We start from the raw sequence: 19,289 nt of genomic DNA on the forward strand, positions 1-19,289 counted from the left end.
GGCTTAATAATAAGCTAACTCGCTAGTAAGGTTATACCTATAAGTAAATCTTATCCTCTATATAAGAGATAATACTTATTAGATAGTTTATTAACCTTAAAGTCTATACTTAGGCACCTATATATACTTAACTATATTCTATAGCCTCGTTAATCTTATAGACTAATAATAGCCTAGTAGTCGTTAGCGAGAGTTAGATCGTAAACTTTAAGTATCATAATCCTTAGGTTTATACTAAGCGTAGAGTTACCCTTAATATATAATAATCATAAGACCTTATAGAGAGCGCTATCTAGACCTAGTATAATTATCTCTCTCTTATTATATAACGTAAACACATTAAGAGATAGTATACCTAGAATATTAATAAGATTAGTAACGTATTTAGCATTATATCTAATTAACAAGTTATAGGTAGCGTATATCACGACTTATTATACGACCAGGTCTACGGCCAGGCATACGACTAGGCGTACGGCTAGGCGCACACCTAGACATACACTAGGACACACGACTAGGCCCACGTCACAAGTGGCTCAAACCAGAATCAGCCAGGGACTGAATCAGAACAGGACTGGCCTGAAACGGGTTGTGCATAAGGGAAGGTTAAGCGAGAGCCTTACTTATACCTAGCCTGATCTTCTGCTCTTCTGATCTTAACAAGAGCACAAGGGCAGAAGAGCAATACAATCATGGACCATATATACAACGTAGGTCAGACGTATCTAACATTTAATAGTTACTCTATAATTAATCTCCCTCACCAATTCCACTAGTACCTTCTAAGTACCTTCCTGTCGTGTTCACACTTCTTGTTACTAACCAGCTAATATACCACCTTACTGCCTGTGATCAGACCTACTTACCCTAGGCCTAGGAACTTGTGTGATAGCGTAGATATAGACTTAATATTTATCTAGACAGTAAGAGAGAGGGAGTAGGTTACTATAATTAAGTATATTAATCCTTAAGGTCGTACGCTCACCCCGTTAGTTATATTTAAGGCTAAGCACGTACAAAGTTAGTAGTTTATACCTACTTAGACTCGTAGATAAGCGGCCAGATTCTCATGTACTAATTTCTCGTTCTAGATTAGTAGGTGAGCTGTTGCTGCTTCTACTCACCCTGCAGGTGAGCCGAGGGGTTGTGTGAGGGTGAGGCTAAGGTAATCAACAGGTGAGCTAGCTGCACCGCCACTGTGACGAGAATTCACGAGGACCAACCATTACTGTGAACCCTGCTAGCGTCGTTTCAAACCCCAATGTAAGGGGGGACCAGAAACTTGATTGGTCTTCGCCACTGTTGAGATCTGTGCAGTACTTCAATCTTTACTAATCGCCTACACCCCTTCCGTTGGTTGTGTAGATGTTCTGTTAGCGTGTCTGTCTCGAGCTACGATCACGTCTTTACGTGCACAGCGTTCGTGGTAAAACGATGAGTTCTATAACGTTCGCTGGAGTGGTGGCAGCGAAAGGTTGTAAACCATCCGCTTCCTTCTTTCCACACGTCACGCCTTGCATGGCCTCTTATGGTACCACCAACTAGAAAGGACAGCTGAACAGGCCGTCAGCGTATACCGAAGACCAAGGTCTCTATAATGTGAAGCCAGGTCAGCGTAAGTTGATTCTGGTTCACCTAAGTAGCATTGACTGATTGTGAGTCTGAACGGAGCACTCATGTTAGTGGCCGTCTGTTACTATACAAGCCACAACCGCTACAGCCACGTGTATGCACGACCATTGCCTGGGCCACGCCATCAGGAGGAGGCCAGATCCCGACATAGTGAGGCTTCTTGGTCTGTGCAGTATTGTTGCTGGAGCTGGGCCATCCATCCATCTACATCGATCTTTGTGTTGCCTGCGGATGACGTGAGCATGTCCGACACCCCTAGCCCTGCGTCGAAGAACTCGTGTCCACTGCAGCTCGGCAAAATGATTCTTTTACTCACGTAGGCAGACATACAGGCGTTGCACAGGTCAACGTCTCCACACCGACGGCACATGTGACGACCCACAACAAGGGCGACCGCGCATTGACAACCATCACATTGTACACCTGAGAAGTCCAACGCCATGTGGTCCTCCATTCCAATCTTCATCTGCTGAACAAGAGCAATCTGAGCATTGGCATCGTCGTTAACCCTGATCAGCGCTTTAGGAAGGTAGTGCAGTAGGCCTGAGTTCCCTCTTCGACCCCACGTGGTCACGTGCCGGATGAGACGGCTTAGGTAAACTACTGCAGCTTGCTTGTCCTCAGCCAGCCTCACACTCTGATCTAGAAGTGCGGCAAGGTTGACGATGGGGTACTGCCATCGTGTCGCAGCGTCAGGCTTTCGGTACCAGGAAAGCAGTCGCACGTACATCTGCTCCGCCTCGTCCAGCTTGCCCTGATCGGCATACAGACTGCCCAGGTTGTTGACCGTGGTAAGGGTCGAGGTGTGGTTAGGTCCCAGCGCTGTCTCGTAGCCAGCTAGTGCTCGTAAGTACATCTGCTCTGCCTCGTCCAGCTTGCCTTGATCACGATACAGGTTGCCCAGGTTGTTGACCGTGTTGAGGGTTGAGGTGTGGTTAGGTCCCAGCGCTGTCTCATAGCTAGCCAGTGCTCGTAAGTACATATGCTCTGCCTCGTCTAGCTTATCTTGATTTTGGTATAGGTTGCCTAGGTTATTGACCGTGTCGAGGGTCGAGGTGTGGTTAGGTCCCAGCGCTGTCTCGTGCCCAGCCAGTGCTCGCGCGTACATCTGCTCAGCTGCCGAGTACTGGATTTGCTGGCTCAAAATCTCTGCAAGGTTGACGACTTGTGCAAGATGGTCAGGTGAGATCTCGTCCGAGTGGGTAAGCGGTGTGAAACGAGGACTGGCACATCGCAGTGCGTGACGAGTGAGACGAGCGTAACGAAGTTGTGCGAGGGACCCCCAGTCATCCTCGTCAACGCTGCCCGTCACGCATTGCACGACATACCAGAACAGCGGCTCGCTCCGGGGCTGGTTGAGTTGTGCCAGCGTCCAGTCGTGCACGCAGTTGTGTATCCCGTACGACCTGGTCCGGGGTTGAGCTTCCACGAGACAGTAGTCCACCAACGTGCCCATGGTGCTCTCGAAGTCGATCTGGTCGCCCGCCACCTCTCGGAGCCAGTCGGGTGAGTCGTCCTCTATCCCCGCACGGAGCAAGTCGAACCAGATCTCTTGGTGGTCGAAGTATGCCAGCAGCTTCAGCACTTTGGCCGCGAGCGGATCATGGCGCTCGAGCCGATGATACGTCAAGTTCCATGTCGTGTGGAGGGTTCTGTCCGCGTATTCTTCCAGGTTGACGGGCCGTCGGGGGTGGATGTTGAAGCGCTGCTCGTAGGCTTCGAGGTACTGGCGGAAAGTCAGGGTGGTCTTTCCCAGGTACGCACCTGCTGTGGCCAGGGCGAGGGGAAGACCAGCAAGGCGTTGAGCCAGTCGGTGAGCATCAAGATCTGTGTGTCATGGTTAATCTTTAGACCGCACGTACGCACGCACGCATACACTCAAACACAGATGACTGCGGCAGAACAGGTCACTTACCTAGTCGTACATCGTCCCGTCGCGATCGGTTCTGTAGTATCTGCAAGCTCTCCTCGACATCCTCCATGGACGAGACTCGAACCTGTCGCATGCGTTGACCCTGGACGAGCGCAGGCAGACGGGTTGTGATGATCATCGTTCCGTTGCACGTCGTGGGGATGTACTCCGTGATCTTGTATTGCTTAGGATCGTCGTAGTTGTCGTATATCAACAGCCACTGCGTGTTCCTGACGTCCGACAGCCATCTAAACGCATGTCTGAGCACCTCATCGTCATCCAGCTTCCCTACAGATGATGCACTGGGCAAGGTCTCCGCGATCGATCGAAAGCTGGCCGTCAACGTGAGCTCGCTGGTGGCGTTGAGCCATAACACCGAAGTGTAGCTGGCCTGATGCTCTCGAGCATAGGCGATGGCCAGTTGTGTCTTTCCTATACCTCCCAGTCCACCCAACACCACTCGCCGTTGTTCCACCGCAGGCTCGCCAGGTCGCAGAGCTCGTGCCATCTCCTCGAGCTCCCGGACCCGTCCCACAAAGCTGTCAGGCTCCATCAGCGGCGCCGAGGTCAAGCAAAGACCAAAGACCTTCAGCGGGTCTGCTCCGGGCTGCTGGTGCACCTGGTAGACATCACCCAGGTGAACACGAGCCTGGTCGTGGACAGCGACGTTTCCGACAACATGCCCTCGATGAGGTGGAAGGGATGGTGTCGGGACTGGTCCCAGCTGTAACTGAGCGAGAGCTGCCAGGATCTGGTCACCCACATCGACATGCTGGGTGGTCTGGTGCAAGACGAGAAAATCGATGTCTTGCTGTATTCTTTCGACTGCCACTCGGATCTCTCCGTCTTTGGTCAGACTCTGCAGTGCCTTGACCGCTCGACGCAGACGCGAGGCATCGGAGGGAGGAGTGATCTGAGACAGACATCTCTCGACCACTTGTAGTTGGGTCGCTGTACTCTGGGTCAGGGATCGAAGCGCGTTCGAGACTTCGAGGGAGAGCCGTCCGGCGTCAGCCTGCTGCTGAATGAGTCTCAGGGTGGACGTGAGCAGTGGCAGTCGCTTCTCGAGCGATCTGAACGACTCAGGCACCTCAGACGTCCTGGTGGTGAAGTCGTGGAGTCGCGTGGTGATCTTCAGCCCTAGGTCGATAAGTGATGCGATGGACGCAATGAGACCGACGACTGCCGCAGCTTCAGCCATTGCTGCAACAGGTGGAAGTCATGGTCATAGTAAGAATGCATGATCAGGTGGCATCAAGCCGCACTGAGAGCACGACTAGATCGAGGTCGCTCAGCCGCAGCAGCAGTACACATGCAGCAACATTGCAGGCGCAGGCAGCGCCTATTAGAGTCCTACAAAAGTGCATGAGCATGCAAGTTCACGTGCATAAGCGAGCCCCGCAGTCGGGACATTAGTTCGACAGCACTGGTTCTTCAGGCCGGGTCAAGCATCTCTGGCAGGCCACTTTGCCGCAAAGCGGACAAGTAGGCAACAACTCAACGGTCAGGCTCATAGTTAATTACGTTACACAGCAGCCATCCCTCGAAACGATGGCATGTAGAACTAACCAAACCACATCCCGACATGGTGAAATACACTACACCGTGAAACAGGGCTGGAGTACCTCGACTTCGAAGGTCCAATATACAGCCAGTCCTTGACTTGTATCGTTATGATACATCCTATGGTGTAGCTCGACGATCGTTCGGTCGAACACCAAATACACAATACCAGCTCGGTCGTAACACTAAAACAACAAGTAGATTCCATGCAATTCTACGTAAGGGCTGAGAATAAAGAAGTGGTCACTCTGAGTAAGGCACGGTGTACTTCGGCTGTAGGACATCTGGTCGTTTCATTACCTTGACTCGGGGACATCGACCTCACATGTATAACGGAGGCGATGCCGGCTACAAAGTCCAGTGCTGACGCAGGCCAGTCTCAGTCGCAAGAACCTAGTCGGTCGACGCTATAGGGCCATACACGAGGTCGACCTGATAGTCTCGGCGGAATTTGCAGACGACGCTTGCATGACGGTACAGCCCTAAATTGACGGTAGCCCCGCTAACGGGCCGCCCAATCGTATAGCTAGCTTCTCCAGCTTTTGCTGGACACACCACTTCAAAAGACTGCCAGCTGCAGTATCCTGATTGGCTGGTTGGTTGGTTGGTCTCAGGTTCACAAAGTATTGTACTGAAATAAGAAGCCTCCTGCATACCGCGTTTGCGGGTCGTGCAGATATGGACTCGCGGAACTCTAGGGAACCTGCGCCTCATAACCACTAGGACATCATGGTTCAGGATTGGAGCAAAACTTACGCCAGTTGTGACCGATTCTGCATTCAGCGCCGGTAGGAAAGACAGGTTAAGCTTTGTTTGCTCGGAGTCGGTGCTATAGAAGGAATGTCTGGTTCTGACGGTGCGTCTTGCTGGACAGATTGGTCGAACAGGATGGAGTCGCCTCCGAGTGGCGGTAAGGTGAAATCGGGATTTGCTTGAGGGGCACGTCAGGGTAACAGTTGCATGCTCAAACACAACGGGCGCCTCCCTTGCCACAGCGTGTACAGCGACACTGCAGAACTTCCAACATCTGGTTCGCTCCGCAAAACTGGCACTCTCCCAGCGTCGGCATTTGTGTAAAGCAGGTGAGCACGTCAAAGGCAAATTCTGGCACAGCAAGACAGACGTCCCGCCATCTGGCGCGACTGATCTCGTCGGCAGCCAGATCATGAACGTGTATACGCGCACACTTCTGAGCGCAATCTCGCAACCCACGGACGCTGCTATGAGTGTCCTCGTAGATACCAGGCACAGACTCCAAGAAATCCAACGCGGTCCACCCTTTCTGGCATAATGTCCAGTATCGTGTACACGCCAGTTCCTGGAGATCTGGTACGCCGTACTTGACCGCCAAGGCAAAGATTCCGGCGTGGTTGGTGTATTTGTTGTTGTCGAACGCATCGTAAGTGCCTCGGTAAAAGAAAGACACCATTCGTGTTACATATAAGAGATAGTCCGCTCGCAGTTCGATCGTTGCATCAGCGGACTCCTGTCACTGTAGCTTAAGCCGGGCTCGCCCTGAGCGAAGATTGCCTCTCTTACCTGAAACGAGGTCATGCATGCCGCTTGAAGGAAGACTGATTGCGGACATACCACGGCCTTATGAACTCGAAACACCTGAGATTCGCACACGATTGTCAGGTCTGAAAAGTCACCGCTTTCCAGAACACGAGCGAGCCACACAGGTCTGCTTGACATTGTGTACCATGAACCGAATGGGAAGACTGACTATGGAATCTAACCAGTCGAACAGAGCCAAGATCACAAGGATGAGTCAAAGCCAGATCTCGAATTCGAAGGGGATCAAACAAGCCTAGGGAGTAGATTGCATAGACTTCGGATGAACAAGTTTCACTAAAGACCAAAGGCTGGAATTCTAACTGTCCTGATGGCAGCTGATGGTGACATTCATCCCACCATTTTGTGGTGGCAGTTTTCGTGTCGACGTTTTTGGCATATTTGGAGATAGCTTATGCATTAATTGTCTCTTGCCATTCCTGGTCGCGACAACATTAATATCTGTATGCTAACAAATTTGGCCTATCACCTGCGGCACGCTGCTCACACGTGCAGGCAGTCGAGCTTATAAAACCCTAATCTATCCTAGGCATGCAAATTCGATACTCGGGTCTATACCACAATTTCGTCACAGTTTAGACTCAATCCCCAGATTAAAATTTAGTGGTTCGGGTATAAGCGAAAGTTTAGCGATTGCTCAACGATACTTGTGTGACACTAGACTCTGCTGAGACGTCATTTGTTGTATATTAACCTGCCTAACAGCCAAATCAGCCCGAATTCGTGCTGTTGGTTGTAATGTGCGGGGATTGATCAGTGGGAAAGTAAAGCGCTTGTGAGCGAAGGACTAAATCCTGCATTTTGCACCTGTTCGGTCGAGTGGAACGTAGGTTCGCGTTGCTACGAATTTGGACCCTTATCCGTTCGTATCAACGAGCCTCTTTGCTGGTCTTTCTGAAATATTGTTGTTCGTGTCCTCGACGTGCGATCGTATAGCTAATGAACAACCAGCCTGACGAAAGATCTGTGTACCTCGCCTTGAACAATGTGATTCGCGGCACGGATGCACAACTGCGAAAGCAGAAAAAGATCCGCGAGTTCATCCTCAAGCAGCAGACTAATGCTAACGTCAAGGCGCTGATCGAGTCACATAATATCGACGATGTGTGTAACGTTGTCAGAAGTCTTCTTGAACAGCAAGTTTTCGAATCAACCTTGAAAGCGAAGATTCGATTTCCTGAAGTGTTTGAGGTGTCCCCAGCACAGAGCGCGGAACGATCAGCGTCGGAAAAAGAAGCGGCACGCTCCGAGGCTGATGCCATCCAAGTCGCTGTTGGGGGCTCTTCGCGTCTTGACGAAGACGTGCATGTGAGTGGCCGTGCACCGGCCAAGCGTCGAGCTGACGACTTTGGTGAGTCCTGTCAGACTGGGCCCTTCAAACCGCTAACAGGATGTCCAGTTGCGGGGCCATCAGCGATTGTACCGGACAAGAGGACGCATAGCGCAATCGCTACTCCAACCTCCCTATACCCAGTATACCTACCATTTCAGACCCAACATAAACTGTTGGTGCTTGCGCAAGAAACACTGGAACGCGCTTGTTATGATTTCACCATTGCCTCGATGCCAGAACTGATCAAGAGCGAAGGATGGGACTGTGCTGAAGCCTTGGAGTTGAACATCTGGACGCGAAAGATGGAATCAAGAGAGGACAAGTTTCTGGCCGAAGATGTCGCCGAACTCGGTAAACCCTTCAACGACTTGTTGGATACCGTCGCACAGATACGACACACTGCCGTCCACCGACTACGCATCAGCGCCAACAGAATTGGTCTGTATCTCCAGGACGCCGAGTCATTGTCGAGGCTCCTGCACGACCGAGGCTGTCTGCAGTCTTTGTCCAGACTCCGTCGCGAGACCCATCTTGCCATTGAAGACCTCAAAGGCAACAAGGACCTGCTCGAGTCCCAGCTTGCCGTCAAGATGAAGGATATTACAGCCCGAAGAGCCGAACTAGATCGGTTAGAGGGGTCGGTGGTTGCAGACATGATGCGTGAGGACCAAGAATATGCACAGCTTGTGGGAAAGTCATTGCTGCAGACGGTCAATTTTCCGGATACCACGATACACAGTATATCAGCAACGGAGCACGACCACGATTCTGATACAGAGGTTGCTCGATGTTCGGTCATGCATGAAGAGGTCGATGTCTGTAGGGATGACTGGGTGAGTTGATAGTTCTACAAGCTCGACTAATGAACGACCAAGGTGAATCCACAATATCACAATTTGTGGGAGAAAAAATCCTTTCGTGCCTGGAACTGGAAAATAACCATTTGCTGAAGAAAGGCCAACTAATAAAGCGTGGTTGATCACTGCACCAAGCTAGCAGACTACGCTGCTACCTATCAGTTCTCAGAGAATGGATCAAGGTCATGCTATCTGCTACAATATACCCAAGTTCGCCTCACCTTCTCTGATTGGTTGAAATTTCGTGCTTGGTGTCCAGAGATCTTGGTCGACTGCCTACACACATCAAGTGACATGTTGGTACAAAACTACAGCTGTGGTGCAGGCTCTGTGCTTCGGAAAGACGCTGATCGCTACTGGCTTATGGCTTATGGCTCATGGCACGCCACAAATCTGCTGGTAAATGGAAAGGGCTAGCTTCCTGACTTATCGACATCAAAGCTCTCCTTACCACTATACTTCTGTGGTCGGTTCCTACCGCCACCATTCGTGGTTCTGCAGCGAAGATTATATTATTAGATCGCTAACATGATATAAGGCTACGTCTTTAGAGAAGTAGACGTAACGAGGGTATAGTATCTATAGTACCCTTTATAGTACTGTACACGCCCCGCGTTCGTTCTGTACGGATATGAACTTGAGTATAGGATCTATAAGCTCTATCTTCGTTTTAAATGTTTCTATTATCCCTACTTTGACTCACATTCGCCTGAATTAGTGACAGATTATACGCTACGCTATAGGAGATACCTGGTAAGACTTGATTCCGGCCCACATTGACACGACACCAGCAACCATAGAGACAAAGCCGAAAGCAGCTGAAAGTGCAATGCTCCAAGCGGCTGCCGTAAGTGCCCTCCTGTTCGTTATGTCCTGTTCCTTGTCCACAGTATCGCAAAGGTTCCGTCTTTTACACAGCGTAGCATTCCGATTTGCGCTGATGCTGATATAAACTACAGGCTAAATAGTAAAGCACAAATCTCAAGTTCTGTCAACTCTAATTTCTAAACCACGATCAAGCGTGCATTCTAACGCCGGAACAACGTGGCACTAGTCCTGCAGGCTTGAATGCCGAACCTCATCTTCGCCTTTCTGTCGCTCCACCGTTTGCTCCTGCCGCTAAATTTCTGGATATGCAATTGGAACGATTCCAATGGTAGCCGCTCAGTGAGAACTGCGGGCGTATGTATCTTCACATTCAACCAACGCTGGCTTTCCGCGTGTTCAGGTCTCGAGCGCTCTCCTGCCCTAAACGTAAAGTGCTCTTCTGCGCTATCTCGAAGGAGCCTTTCTACAGCTATTGTGCAATTTTCCGACGATTATTCTGCCATCGGGCTTCATTGTGCCTTCCATCCTGTTTATAGGCCTGTCATGTGGAAAGCGTTCATACGACCCAAATCTCACCGGTTCGATACGCCAATCAAACACGAATGTACATTGTACCCAATGGCCAACATGTTGGCCAAGCCAGCTAAGAAGGCGTCATATTTCAGCACGACAATTTATCCTTGTCAAAGTTGACCGCTGATGTGAACAATTGTCACACCGGTTGACTTAAATGTTGTTGTAGGCCATTCAGATTTTGCAGTTGCCAATACCGGTTTGAACCAAGATGTTTGCAGGAGGACAACGCCTCTGACCAACCAGTGAGAATTATTTCAAATAGAACTGCCGTCACAAACGACCATAGACTTTGATCGAATGAGAAATGTCTCTTCTGCTCAGTGTCGTGCGAAGTATAAGAATATCAGCTGCTGGTGACTGAACGGCTTGCTGTAGCAATCTTATGTTGGTGTCAATGAAAATGCAGATTGGGCCCTAAAATTTTGCAGATTTGAAAGCGAGCCGCACGGCATTCTTCTGAGAAGCTTCCTGTACGTAACGACATCATGTTGAACGATGTTAAGGACTTTTCCCTCCATCGGTTATGTCCAGAACGCTCGGTGGTCGAGCAGATATTGGAGGTGCAAGACTTTGAAGAAGCCAAACTCAAGTCGTTCGGTTGGATGGCAAGGCTGATATGTTTGACTACACACAAAACACCGACATCAGCCACGGCAGGAATCTCTAGGAAGTACATGTCCAAATGCTTCGTCCTACATGAGGTAGAAGCGGATTTGTTCGACGAGCAGCAGTTCCAATACGTTACTATCTCCTATCCCTGGCATCCTGCACCATACGAATCTGGCAAGTATGGAAGCTTCAGGATTAAGAAGCTTAATGGTGAGGAACGTCCTAGCCTCGTCAGGGACACAATCCTACGTCGCGCTGTTCATTATGTGCGATATCATCACCTGAGGGGCTTTTGGATAGACCACGAGTGTCTTGACCAGGAAGACTCTGAAAGGCACCAAGTTGCGATGCACTCCATGGACCGTCTTTATGCTAGAAGTCCTTGCTCGGTTGGTATGCTGACAAGTAAAGTGGGACATCAGTGGCAACTTGACGCTCTGACTGCATTGATGGATGGTTCCCTGTTTCAAGGCATTGGCCAAGAGACTGTCATCGATTTGCCGCCTGTACTCAGATCAAGTGGCTTCTGGCGAGTGCTTAAGTGGTTCGGTTGTCTCTTGGCTGACCCTTGGTGGCGGCGATGCTGGATCTTTCAAGAAGAATACTGTGCAGCGCGCAAGATGTTCGTCCTTATCCCGTGTGAGCCCAGCTTGACACAGGAAAATACGATCTTTGGAACTATGCGAGGTGAGATTGAGATACCGGCCGTCGATTTGCGCACACAACTTACTATTTTTGGTTTGGCTTGCCAACGTGGTACTATACTGAACGGGGCAGAGCAACACTTTGTGCAAAGAACAATAATTCGAAAAGCGGAGCGATATCAGACATCCTACCAATGTGGAAGACATCGGGGACATACCCTTTCATCCTTCATTATGGCCGACCTCCAACGGCGCCGAATTAAGTATCCACGGGACTCCCTTGCCATTGCGGCCAATTGCTGTGCTTATGGCAGACGACTTGATGAAAAAGCGCTAGAACAGCGGGACGGTATCAGCTTGGGACTGTCCTTATTCGTTCAGGCACTTCTCAATGGAGAGATTCTGGACAACCACAAGCAAACCCGTCGGGCATCTCACAGAGGCTTCGCTGAATTCTTTCGACAACAGATATTCCACGATGTACAACCTCCAATGGGAACAGATAACCTCACTTTCTTCAAACATTGCCGCTTTCCAAACGTACAGTTGTGTGCTGATGGGATGAGGACCACAGGATATCTCTGGCAAATCTCGAGTGCTCTTGAATCCGGCATCACGAACACAAAACGTCTGAACCTCTCTTCTGGAAGGTCCAAGCAGTCGTACGACAGCTTGTGGACATGTTTAACGCTGCTCGCTTACAAGTTAGAATCCTTACATCTCCCACTTGCCAATCGGCTTCACCATTTCATAGCAGAAATGAGGGAAAAGGTTCACTTAGATGCTCGAGATGAGTTCATGATTGCGATGGCGAGGGAAGTGGCTCACGCCTGGAATGAAAGACGTACGCTAGTAGTCGGAAAGCTCTCGGGTCATCGCACTGGTTGCGGGGTTTTTGTCGCACCAGACCAGCGTGACCTGCCTTTCTGGGTCTTCACCTCATGGCACAGTGCCTCCTACTCACCCTTCCAAGATCTTCAAAACCCAACTAAGGAACATGTATCGCTGGAGCTCGGATTGGGGTCATACATCCATGACCAAGATCTTCCCTCGCTCAGAACCCGGAGATGGATTAACGGACTCTGCTTTTTTAGTCGAACGGCGGTACAAAAAGTTGTCTTTCCTTGGCCAGACGCTTTCCTATAAAGTTTTCCTTGAAAACAGAGTCGCCTGATCCGAGGTGAAATATAGAACGATCCAAGGACAGTAGCTGTCGATCTCCAACCACTTTCCAGCGTGAAGCTTCGATGTCGTCGTTCAGAGCTTCCCTCGTATCCTTCGCGTCGGACAGACATGCTACCAAGCTGCTTCATAGAGACACGTAGCTGCAAACACTTTTGTCACAGGGCTTCTCCTCTCACCCATCAATGTTATACCGATTTCCCAAAAAGTAATGGCAATACGAGTGGCTCGAAATGACAATCGGTGCACAATGTACAAATAGCGACTATTCAGTTCAAACTGTCCAGCCGAAGCTACAGATGAGTAAGCCACTGGTCCAGCGATGCAGAACCAGGGGAAGGTTAGATACCAGTACATCCAACGCAAGGCGCAAGCATCATCATTGTCAGAATTATTGTATAGGCAGTCGGTGCATTTTAAGTACATGTAGTGCAATCTGCAGTTGACGATTCCACGATAAATCGAGCAACGAACACCTTCTCCTGTACTCGCGTGCACGTAGAATGGCGGATCAGACACAAGAGCTACGAGCTACGAAAGAGCGAGGAGGAGACCAGCATTCGTCAGCTGCTGCGACAGATGATCCTCGACAGGCCGAATGATCCGGTCTTTGACTACAAGGATTTCTTGCGCCGCCTCGGTCAGCTCCCCTTGACGAAGGATCAACTCGCCCCGCTGACACTCCGGCTCGACCTGTTAAAATCTGTGCTGGTCGACACCAAGAATGAGCCACATCTTCGAGCACTCTACAATCAGATCTGGCAGCCTGAAGCTGGATCGCTCACGATCATCGACCTCAGTAATCCATTCGTCACCGAAAGCGACGCTTGTGCATTGTTCTCGATATCCCTCAAGTTATTCGTTGGCGGCTGGCAGTCAGCGCCGAGGGTCATCGCATTGGACGAAGCACATAAATTCCTCAGATCTTCCACTGAGGCACAGAAGCTTACATCTGACCTGATCTCCATAGTCCGGCAGCAGCGACACTTGGGGTCACGTGTCATTGTTGCGACGCAGGAGCCGACTGTGTCCGGTGAGCTGCTCGCCCTGTGCAACGCGTCTATCGTCCATCGCTTCACCTCACCCAAGTGGTACAACACCTTACGACAGCATCTCGTAGCAGCTTACGGGAGGAAAGACGACCAAAGCCTCTTTCGTGAAATTGCCGGGCTGGATACAGGCCAAGCCATAGTCTTCTGTCCCACGGCCATCCTTGATGTGGAATTGGAGACCGGGAAACCCACCATGCTGCTCGATGCATATTTCAAGCTTGCAGTGCGCCACCGAATTAGCGCCGATGGAGGCAAAAGCATAGTTCCTGCACATTATACCCATTTCACCAGCAAGCACTGTGACGACGATGACGCTAGCATTGGCTCAACGGTAATGAGCAAGAATTCCGACTTTGGTGCTAGCATTCCACGAGATACCGGCACCAGTCCCATCGCCATAGCATACCAAACACGATCTTGGACCGAGCTAGAGCTAGAGCGTGCCGTCTATCACCAGATCATGGTTTTACTGGGACCAGATCCCGTGAAAGACCCGTGGCCCATAGTTGTCGCGGCAGGGTTCAAAGCTCTCGAGATGGACTTTGCGGTACCGGAACGCTTCTTTGCAGAGAACGATCTCGGCGCAGATTGTAGGGACAGACGACCAATCGACATGATGAAGCGTTTGCTCAAAAGGTACTACGACGAACTCGAAATACCGAGGACCCAAAGAGCTGCCAAAAAGTGGCTTCGTGATTGAGCTTTGGTAGCGGCAACCGAAAGTTGTGAGAAGCACGAGTCAAGCCGAAAAGGGGGTTAAATCTGGCGTTGATGGCTTCGTCGTAGAGGGAAGACATAGAGTCGGCACCAATGTAAGGTTTGCGAAATCAAGTTACGCTAGACAGTCCATAGCTTGATTCGTCACGCACTTGTAGCATCTAAATGTATTTGGTGTGACATGAATTGACCACGCCTAACTAGAAGCTGTACAGAGTCAACCCCATTCGCTGAAATTGGAAGTTAATGCGCACATGATGGTATGCTGCGACCTAGACAATACTAGCCGCTTCGGTAGCACTCCAAGCTCAACCAGATCATTCCCGCAGGCCATCCACGCCATCTGCTCCGTTACTCGCGCCAAGTTCCGCAATTGTCTTCGTGGTGTCCGTTCTGCTGCGATGAACTGTCGTGTCTCGAAATTTGCAACGCGAACAGTGCTGCTATATCGTTCACCTGCATGCACGACCACCCAACGTGGAGGCACATGGTTGGCAAAGCAATGCGGCAAAGCTCCCGTGCTTGTAGATGCGGTCTGACGACCGCTGGAGGCAGGTGTTTGACGGCGCCATCACGAGCCACCACTTCTTTCGCGCTTCGCAACTGATACGAATGCCCCGGATCTAAACAACATATCTTACTTCGAAAACCGGGTATCAAGAGTTGTCTTCGATCTGCGTGCTGAGCAAGGATCTCAATATGGATCTTCCTTTCCACACGTAAGGCTCGTGTGTATCGTCACGTCAGAATCTCACATTTTCCAGTATTCTCACTTCTCCCATCTTTGTGTTTCGAGTGGGACCCGACGGCACCGAAATGAGACTTCCAGCAGCCCTGGTATCGCAGTCTTCACCGGTGCTAAACCGACTGATCAACGGCAAGATGAAGGAAGCACAAAACGGCGTCGCTGAGATCGCGGATGTTGAAGAGGCTACCTTTGCGTGTTTCGGTCAATGGCTGTATACTGGAGAGTACATTACGCGCCCAGCGGACCGCACGAAGTTTAGATCTCCTTCTCTACAACCTGTGCCATGGGACCACGGTCTGTCGACGAAAGAAAAGAAGAAAAAGGAGAAGACTATGAGAGTGGAAGGCACTTGGAACGACCAGGTGGTACAAGACAATACCGCTCTCTTCAACAACTGGGCGTTTTCTGATAATGTCTGTCATAAAAGGAGTAAAAAGCAGGAACTGTGGGATCTATTCACAAGCTCTTGCGATGATCGACTGGCTGCTCCTCCAAGGGTCAATGTCGCAGCAGACTACCCTGACATGACAGATGAGCTGCTGTCGCACGCGAAGCTCTGCTGCTTTGCCGACAGATATGTGATCCCGGCGCTGGCGAACTTGTGTTTGGACAATTTGCGACTTTCTCTGATCGACTGCGAATGTCAAAGTACCCCAATGCGAGGAATTGCAGAATTGCTGGCGTTTACGGCGAGCAATTTCCCGCCTCGTGACGAGATAAACAGCGAAAACTTGCGGTCAGTCGTGCTCAGCTTTACGGTCATCATATTTGAGCTTTTAGTCGAGGACGATGTGTTTCAGGAAATACTCGGAAACGGTGGGGACATCGTTCAAGAGTTGTTACTCTTGCTCCAGCGACGTCTTGATTGAAGATCTTTGTCTATTCTGTGGCTGTGGCACACATAGTCTAGGAACTGGAGAACAAACTGAAGCGCTACTGTCGTTTGTACCTGGATCGGTCTCACCACTCAAGTATTTGTTCCAATAATCTATTGCTCAACGCTACTGAAAACTGCTCGTGCATGTCGAATCATACCAAGCGTGGACAGTCACTTCCAGAGGAGTTGTACATAGTTACTTCAGCAGCAAAACCGTGGGGATGATGTATCACAATAGCTAAGATTGACGACAGACTCGCGCAAACAGTAACCTGCTAAACAGTATCAGTGGGCGTGGCAGAAAATTCTTTCGCCGGCTCCAGGTAATTATAGCGGTGGTCTACAAGGGGGACATTGCTCGCCGAGCTTTAAATGATATTTGCAATCCAGATTCTTGTAGAGATACAGGCAGATGCAAGCTCGTTGACGCTGCCGAGCTTGGTGCCAAGGTCCTCGACGATATGTTGGTCCTCTACTTCACTAAAGTTCTCCGGAAATTGTACCGAGCGTGTATTACACATAGCGGCGAGACTCGAGCTCGTCTGTGCATCAGGAGGGAAAGCTGTATAGTTAGCTGCGTTAGCGTAAACCATCACGCGGCACAATTGAGGTGCCTTCGAACAACAACATAATGAAATTCGACCCAGATCTCTAGACGAGTTTGGTAAGTCGGAACTCTACCGGTGTGACTGCTTCCCCATTCATGATACCATCAACGTAGGCCTCACTGATCAGAGAGTACGCACTAGTGTGGCTTGGCCGGAGCACGAATGGCACTTGACTACCTTTGACCAAAGCGATGACGTCACCAGCCCTGACATGTTCCGAACTAAGCACTAGATGTCCTTTCTCGGTGACGAAAGGCAGACGTCCCAGACTCTTGCCAATGATCTCCGAGTTCAGTTTGGTCTCTATCAAAGGTTTACATGCAGCGGTCTCTTCGGCCGTGAGAGCAGTCAGAAATTTCTTCGCATCGAGTCTTGTCCGGCGATGCTTGATGAATCTCAGTGAACACTTCAGGAGGGTCACTGCATCAGAAAACCGCTTATGTCCGATCCTGATGAGCTGACCCTGAGAATCGTAGCCGACATCTCCAATCGAGGTCCTTGTGGCCGCAGCGAGACGCTCACGAAAATCGTCATCCTTCTTGTGCAGATAGGAGAGGCGAAGTATCTCCAGAAGCCATCTCGCCGGCCAGGTAAAGGTCTCATCTAATGGCACCTCATGAGTCGACTCCCTCTTCACGAAGTACCCCACGGCTCGGATCTTGTCGTACAGCTGACAAGACAGCATGATACCGGTCACTCTCCCATCTCGTCTCTTGACCACGACGTTTGGGCTGTCGTCCATTCCTGAGGACGTTGCAAAAGCAGGACAGAGTGTGACATGATCGTTTTCCACATCCTGTAGCATGTCGGTGGCGGACCGGGACCAATCCACGACCCACGAAGGAAGATGGTGCTGTACTTTGGGTCTTTGACAGAGCGAGAGCAGCGATATGTGACCTTGCTCAAGCATGACCGCCATTGCCAACGTGTACACGTCCTGACAGGTTCTCGTATAGTCAGGGATAACGCCTCGACGCTGTAACCATTCTTGGTCCGATGCCAAACTCAGAAGAGCAAAGATCTTATCTCGAGGATCAGTCGATTCTAGATGATGAGGACCATGGCGGCGCAGATTAACGCTCCCGACACAGGTCGCTCGAAGGAAGGCTGCCAGGGGAAAGCGATCACGCTGGTGAAGATCCTGTCCACACAGCATAATATTGGGACGGTGGTGGAATAGAGTCGTCATGATCCTGGTGTGGTAGGGAAGAAACGACCACACCCCATTGTGACAATTACGCATGAGGACCATCCAGAGAGCTATGTAAGCACTTAGAGCTGCACGGCAACGATGACGACTGATACCTTGGCTTCCACAAACAAAGAAGGCTTTTGCCGGTAAGGTAATCTCCTGCAGCACCCATACTCGTCCCCACCAAGGTCGGGTAAATAAACGTTGCATGCCAGCAACCGGGAAGCGGCTCGTCTCTCCATGCCAACCGCTGATCGCATGGAAGAGGTCAACCAGAGCCTGAAGGGGGATGAGTCTCAGGCGTCCCCGTACAACACCAATGCAAGGGCTTGAAGGGTCCTGTTTAGCAGTGAGCGGACCTTTGCTTGCCATCTCACGCCAGACATCTAGGTGATGTCCATGCACGGACGTGACACCGCATGCCTCTGCTTTGCGTCCGATGGTGTTCAGGAATTTCATGACTTGATCGCTGTCGTCACATGCAGGTCCCAGCCAAGCCAAGACTTGCGAGGCTCGCTGATAGATATCTTTCATCAAATTGACCTGCCAACTTTTTTCTACGTCATCTTCTTGGTTGATGCATAACGCATCAATCCAGAAGACACGACTCTGCTCCGAGTATCTGAGCGCTGTAATTGCAGCATAAAGGTTTGCAGTGATGTACACAGGACTGTCATTCACAAGTATGAGACGCTTGTCGCTGGCGTCTCCCCATGCGTAAGACAAAGCCACGAAATCCGGCTTACTCTTCAGTGGAGCCTGGAAGATGTGACAAGATGGGAGCAACCTATACCTCGGGTCTTGACCGTGACCCAGGATTTCAAGAAGTCGAATTTCGGCATTGCTACGATTCAAGGGATGGTAGTCTATCGCCATGATTGTGTCAAAACATGAACATGTGCACTGTGAAAGCACTCATCGAAGTCTTTCTACAGACTCCCAGCGTCGATGGCCATGCCGTTCTCTTATATAGCTGTACGCTCCGTGAAGCATACTGACCATTATGTGAAAACATAAGAGGAAGAGTTTTGTCCCGAGATAGGCACCAGACCTATGTGGGTCAGTCAATCACAGCATATGGTGGTACATACTTTGCAAGGCACATTCAAGGTCGAGCAGTCTGACAATTTGTTCACACCACAACGCAAGGTTACGAGTCTGGCATTCAGGCTCTTACGTTGGAAATGTGTTGGCTAGCCTGAACCTAATTTGAAGTGGCGATTTGTCTCCGCAGATTAAGTTCACCAAAATTCCTCCCCAAAAGACGCTCTCCAGAAAGTTCTCTAGAACCTGCGTAGACTGATAGATCACTTCTCCAAGAATAGCAGTCAGATATGGGTACGAGAGTCGCGGAAACTGACGTACGATCACTGGCATCAACGCT

At 50.3% G+C, this 19,289-nt stretch overlaps 6 protein-coding genes across 6 annotated transcripts; 4 read left to right on the forward strand and 2 right to left on the reverse strand.

The window, feature by feature from the left end:
• Nucleotides 1–1,756: 1,756 nt before the first annotated feature.
• On the reverse strand, nt 1,757–4,745 carry LTR64_003764 (uncharacterized protein; the record flags this gene model as incomplete). The annotated part of the gene is made up of 2 exons (XM_064898115.1): nt 1,757–3,459; nt 3,548–4,745. 2 exons carry the CDS (start codon nt 4,743–4,745, stop codon nt 1,757–1,759), a joined length of 2,901 nt encoding a protein of 966 aa, XP_064757065.1.
• Nucleotides 4,746–7,621: 2,876 nt separating this feature from the next.
• On the forward strand, nt 7,622–8,857 carry LTR64_003765 (uncharacterized protein; the record flags this gene model as incomplete). The annotated part of the gene is made up of 2 exons (XM_064898116.1): nt 7,622–8,033; nt 8,082–8,857. 2 exons carry the CDS (start codon nt 7,622–7,624, stop codon nt 8,855–8,857), a joined length of 1,188 nt encoding a protein of 395 aa, XP_064757066.1.
• A 1,904-nt stretch (nt 8,858–10,761) lies between these two features.
• LTR64_003766 (uncharacterized protein) lies at nt 10,762–11,170 on the forward strand (the record flags this gene model as incomplete). The annotated part of the gene is made up of 2 exons (XM_064898117.1): nt 10,762–11,095; nt 11,121–11,170. The coding sequence occupies 2 exons, from the start codon at nt 10,762–10,764 to the stop codon at nt 11,168–11,170; spliced, it is 384 nt and encodes a 127-aa protein (XP_064757067.1).
• A 2,120-nt stretch (nt 11,171–13,290) lies between these two features.
• On the forward strand, nt 13,291–14,463 carry LTR64_003767 (uncharacterized protein; the record flags this gene model as incomplete). The annotated part of the gene is made up of 1 exon (XM_064898118.1): nt 13,291–14,463. The coding sequence occupies one exon, from the start codon at nt 13,291–13,293 to the stop codon at nt 14,461–14,463; it is 1,173 nt and encodes a 390-aa protein (XP_064757068.1).
• Nucleotides 14,464–15,179: 716 nt separating this feature from the next.
• On the forward strand, nt 15,180–16,097 carry LTR64_003768 (uncharacterized protein; the record flags this gene model as incomplete). The annotated part of the gene is made up of 2 exons (XM_064898119.1): nt 15,180–15,199; nt 15,245–16,097. The coding sequence occupies 2 exons, from the start codon at nt 15,180–15,182 to the stop codon at nt 16,095–16,097; spliced, it is 873 nt and encodes a 290-aa protein (XP_064757069.1).
• A 659-nt stretch (nt 16,098–16,756) lies between these two features.
• LTR64_003769 (uncharacterized protein) lies at nt 16,757–18,781 on the reverse strand (the record flags this gene model as incomplete). Its single annotated transcript, XM_064898120.1, has 1 exon — nt 16,757–18,781. The coding sequence occupies one exon, from the start codon at nt 18,779–18,781 to the stop codon at nt 16,757–16,759; it is 2,025 nt and encodes a 674-aa protein (XP_064757070.1).
• Between the last annotated feature and the right edge of the window lie 508 nt (nt 18,782–19,289).

The sequence above is a fragment of the Lithohypha guttulata genome, assembly GCF_036872675.1.
Source record: "Lithohypha guttulata strain CCFEE 5908 chromosome Unknown scaffold_2, whole genome shotgun sequence".
Taxonomy (NCBI): Eukaryota; Fungi; Ascomycota; class Eurotiomycetes; order Chaetothyriales; family Trichomeriaceae; genus Lithohypha; species Lithohypha guttulata.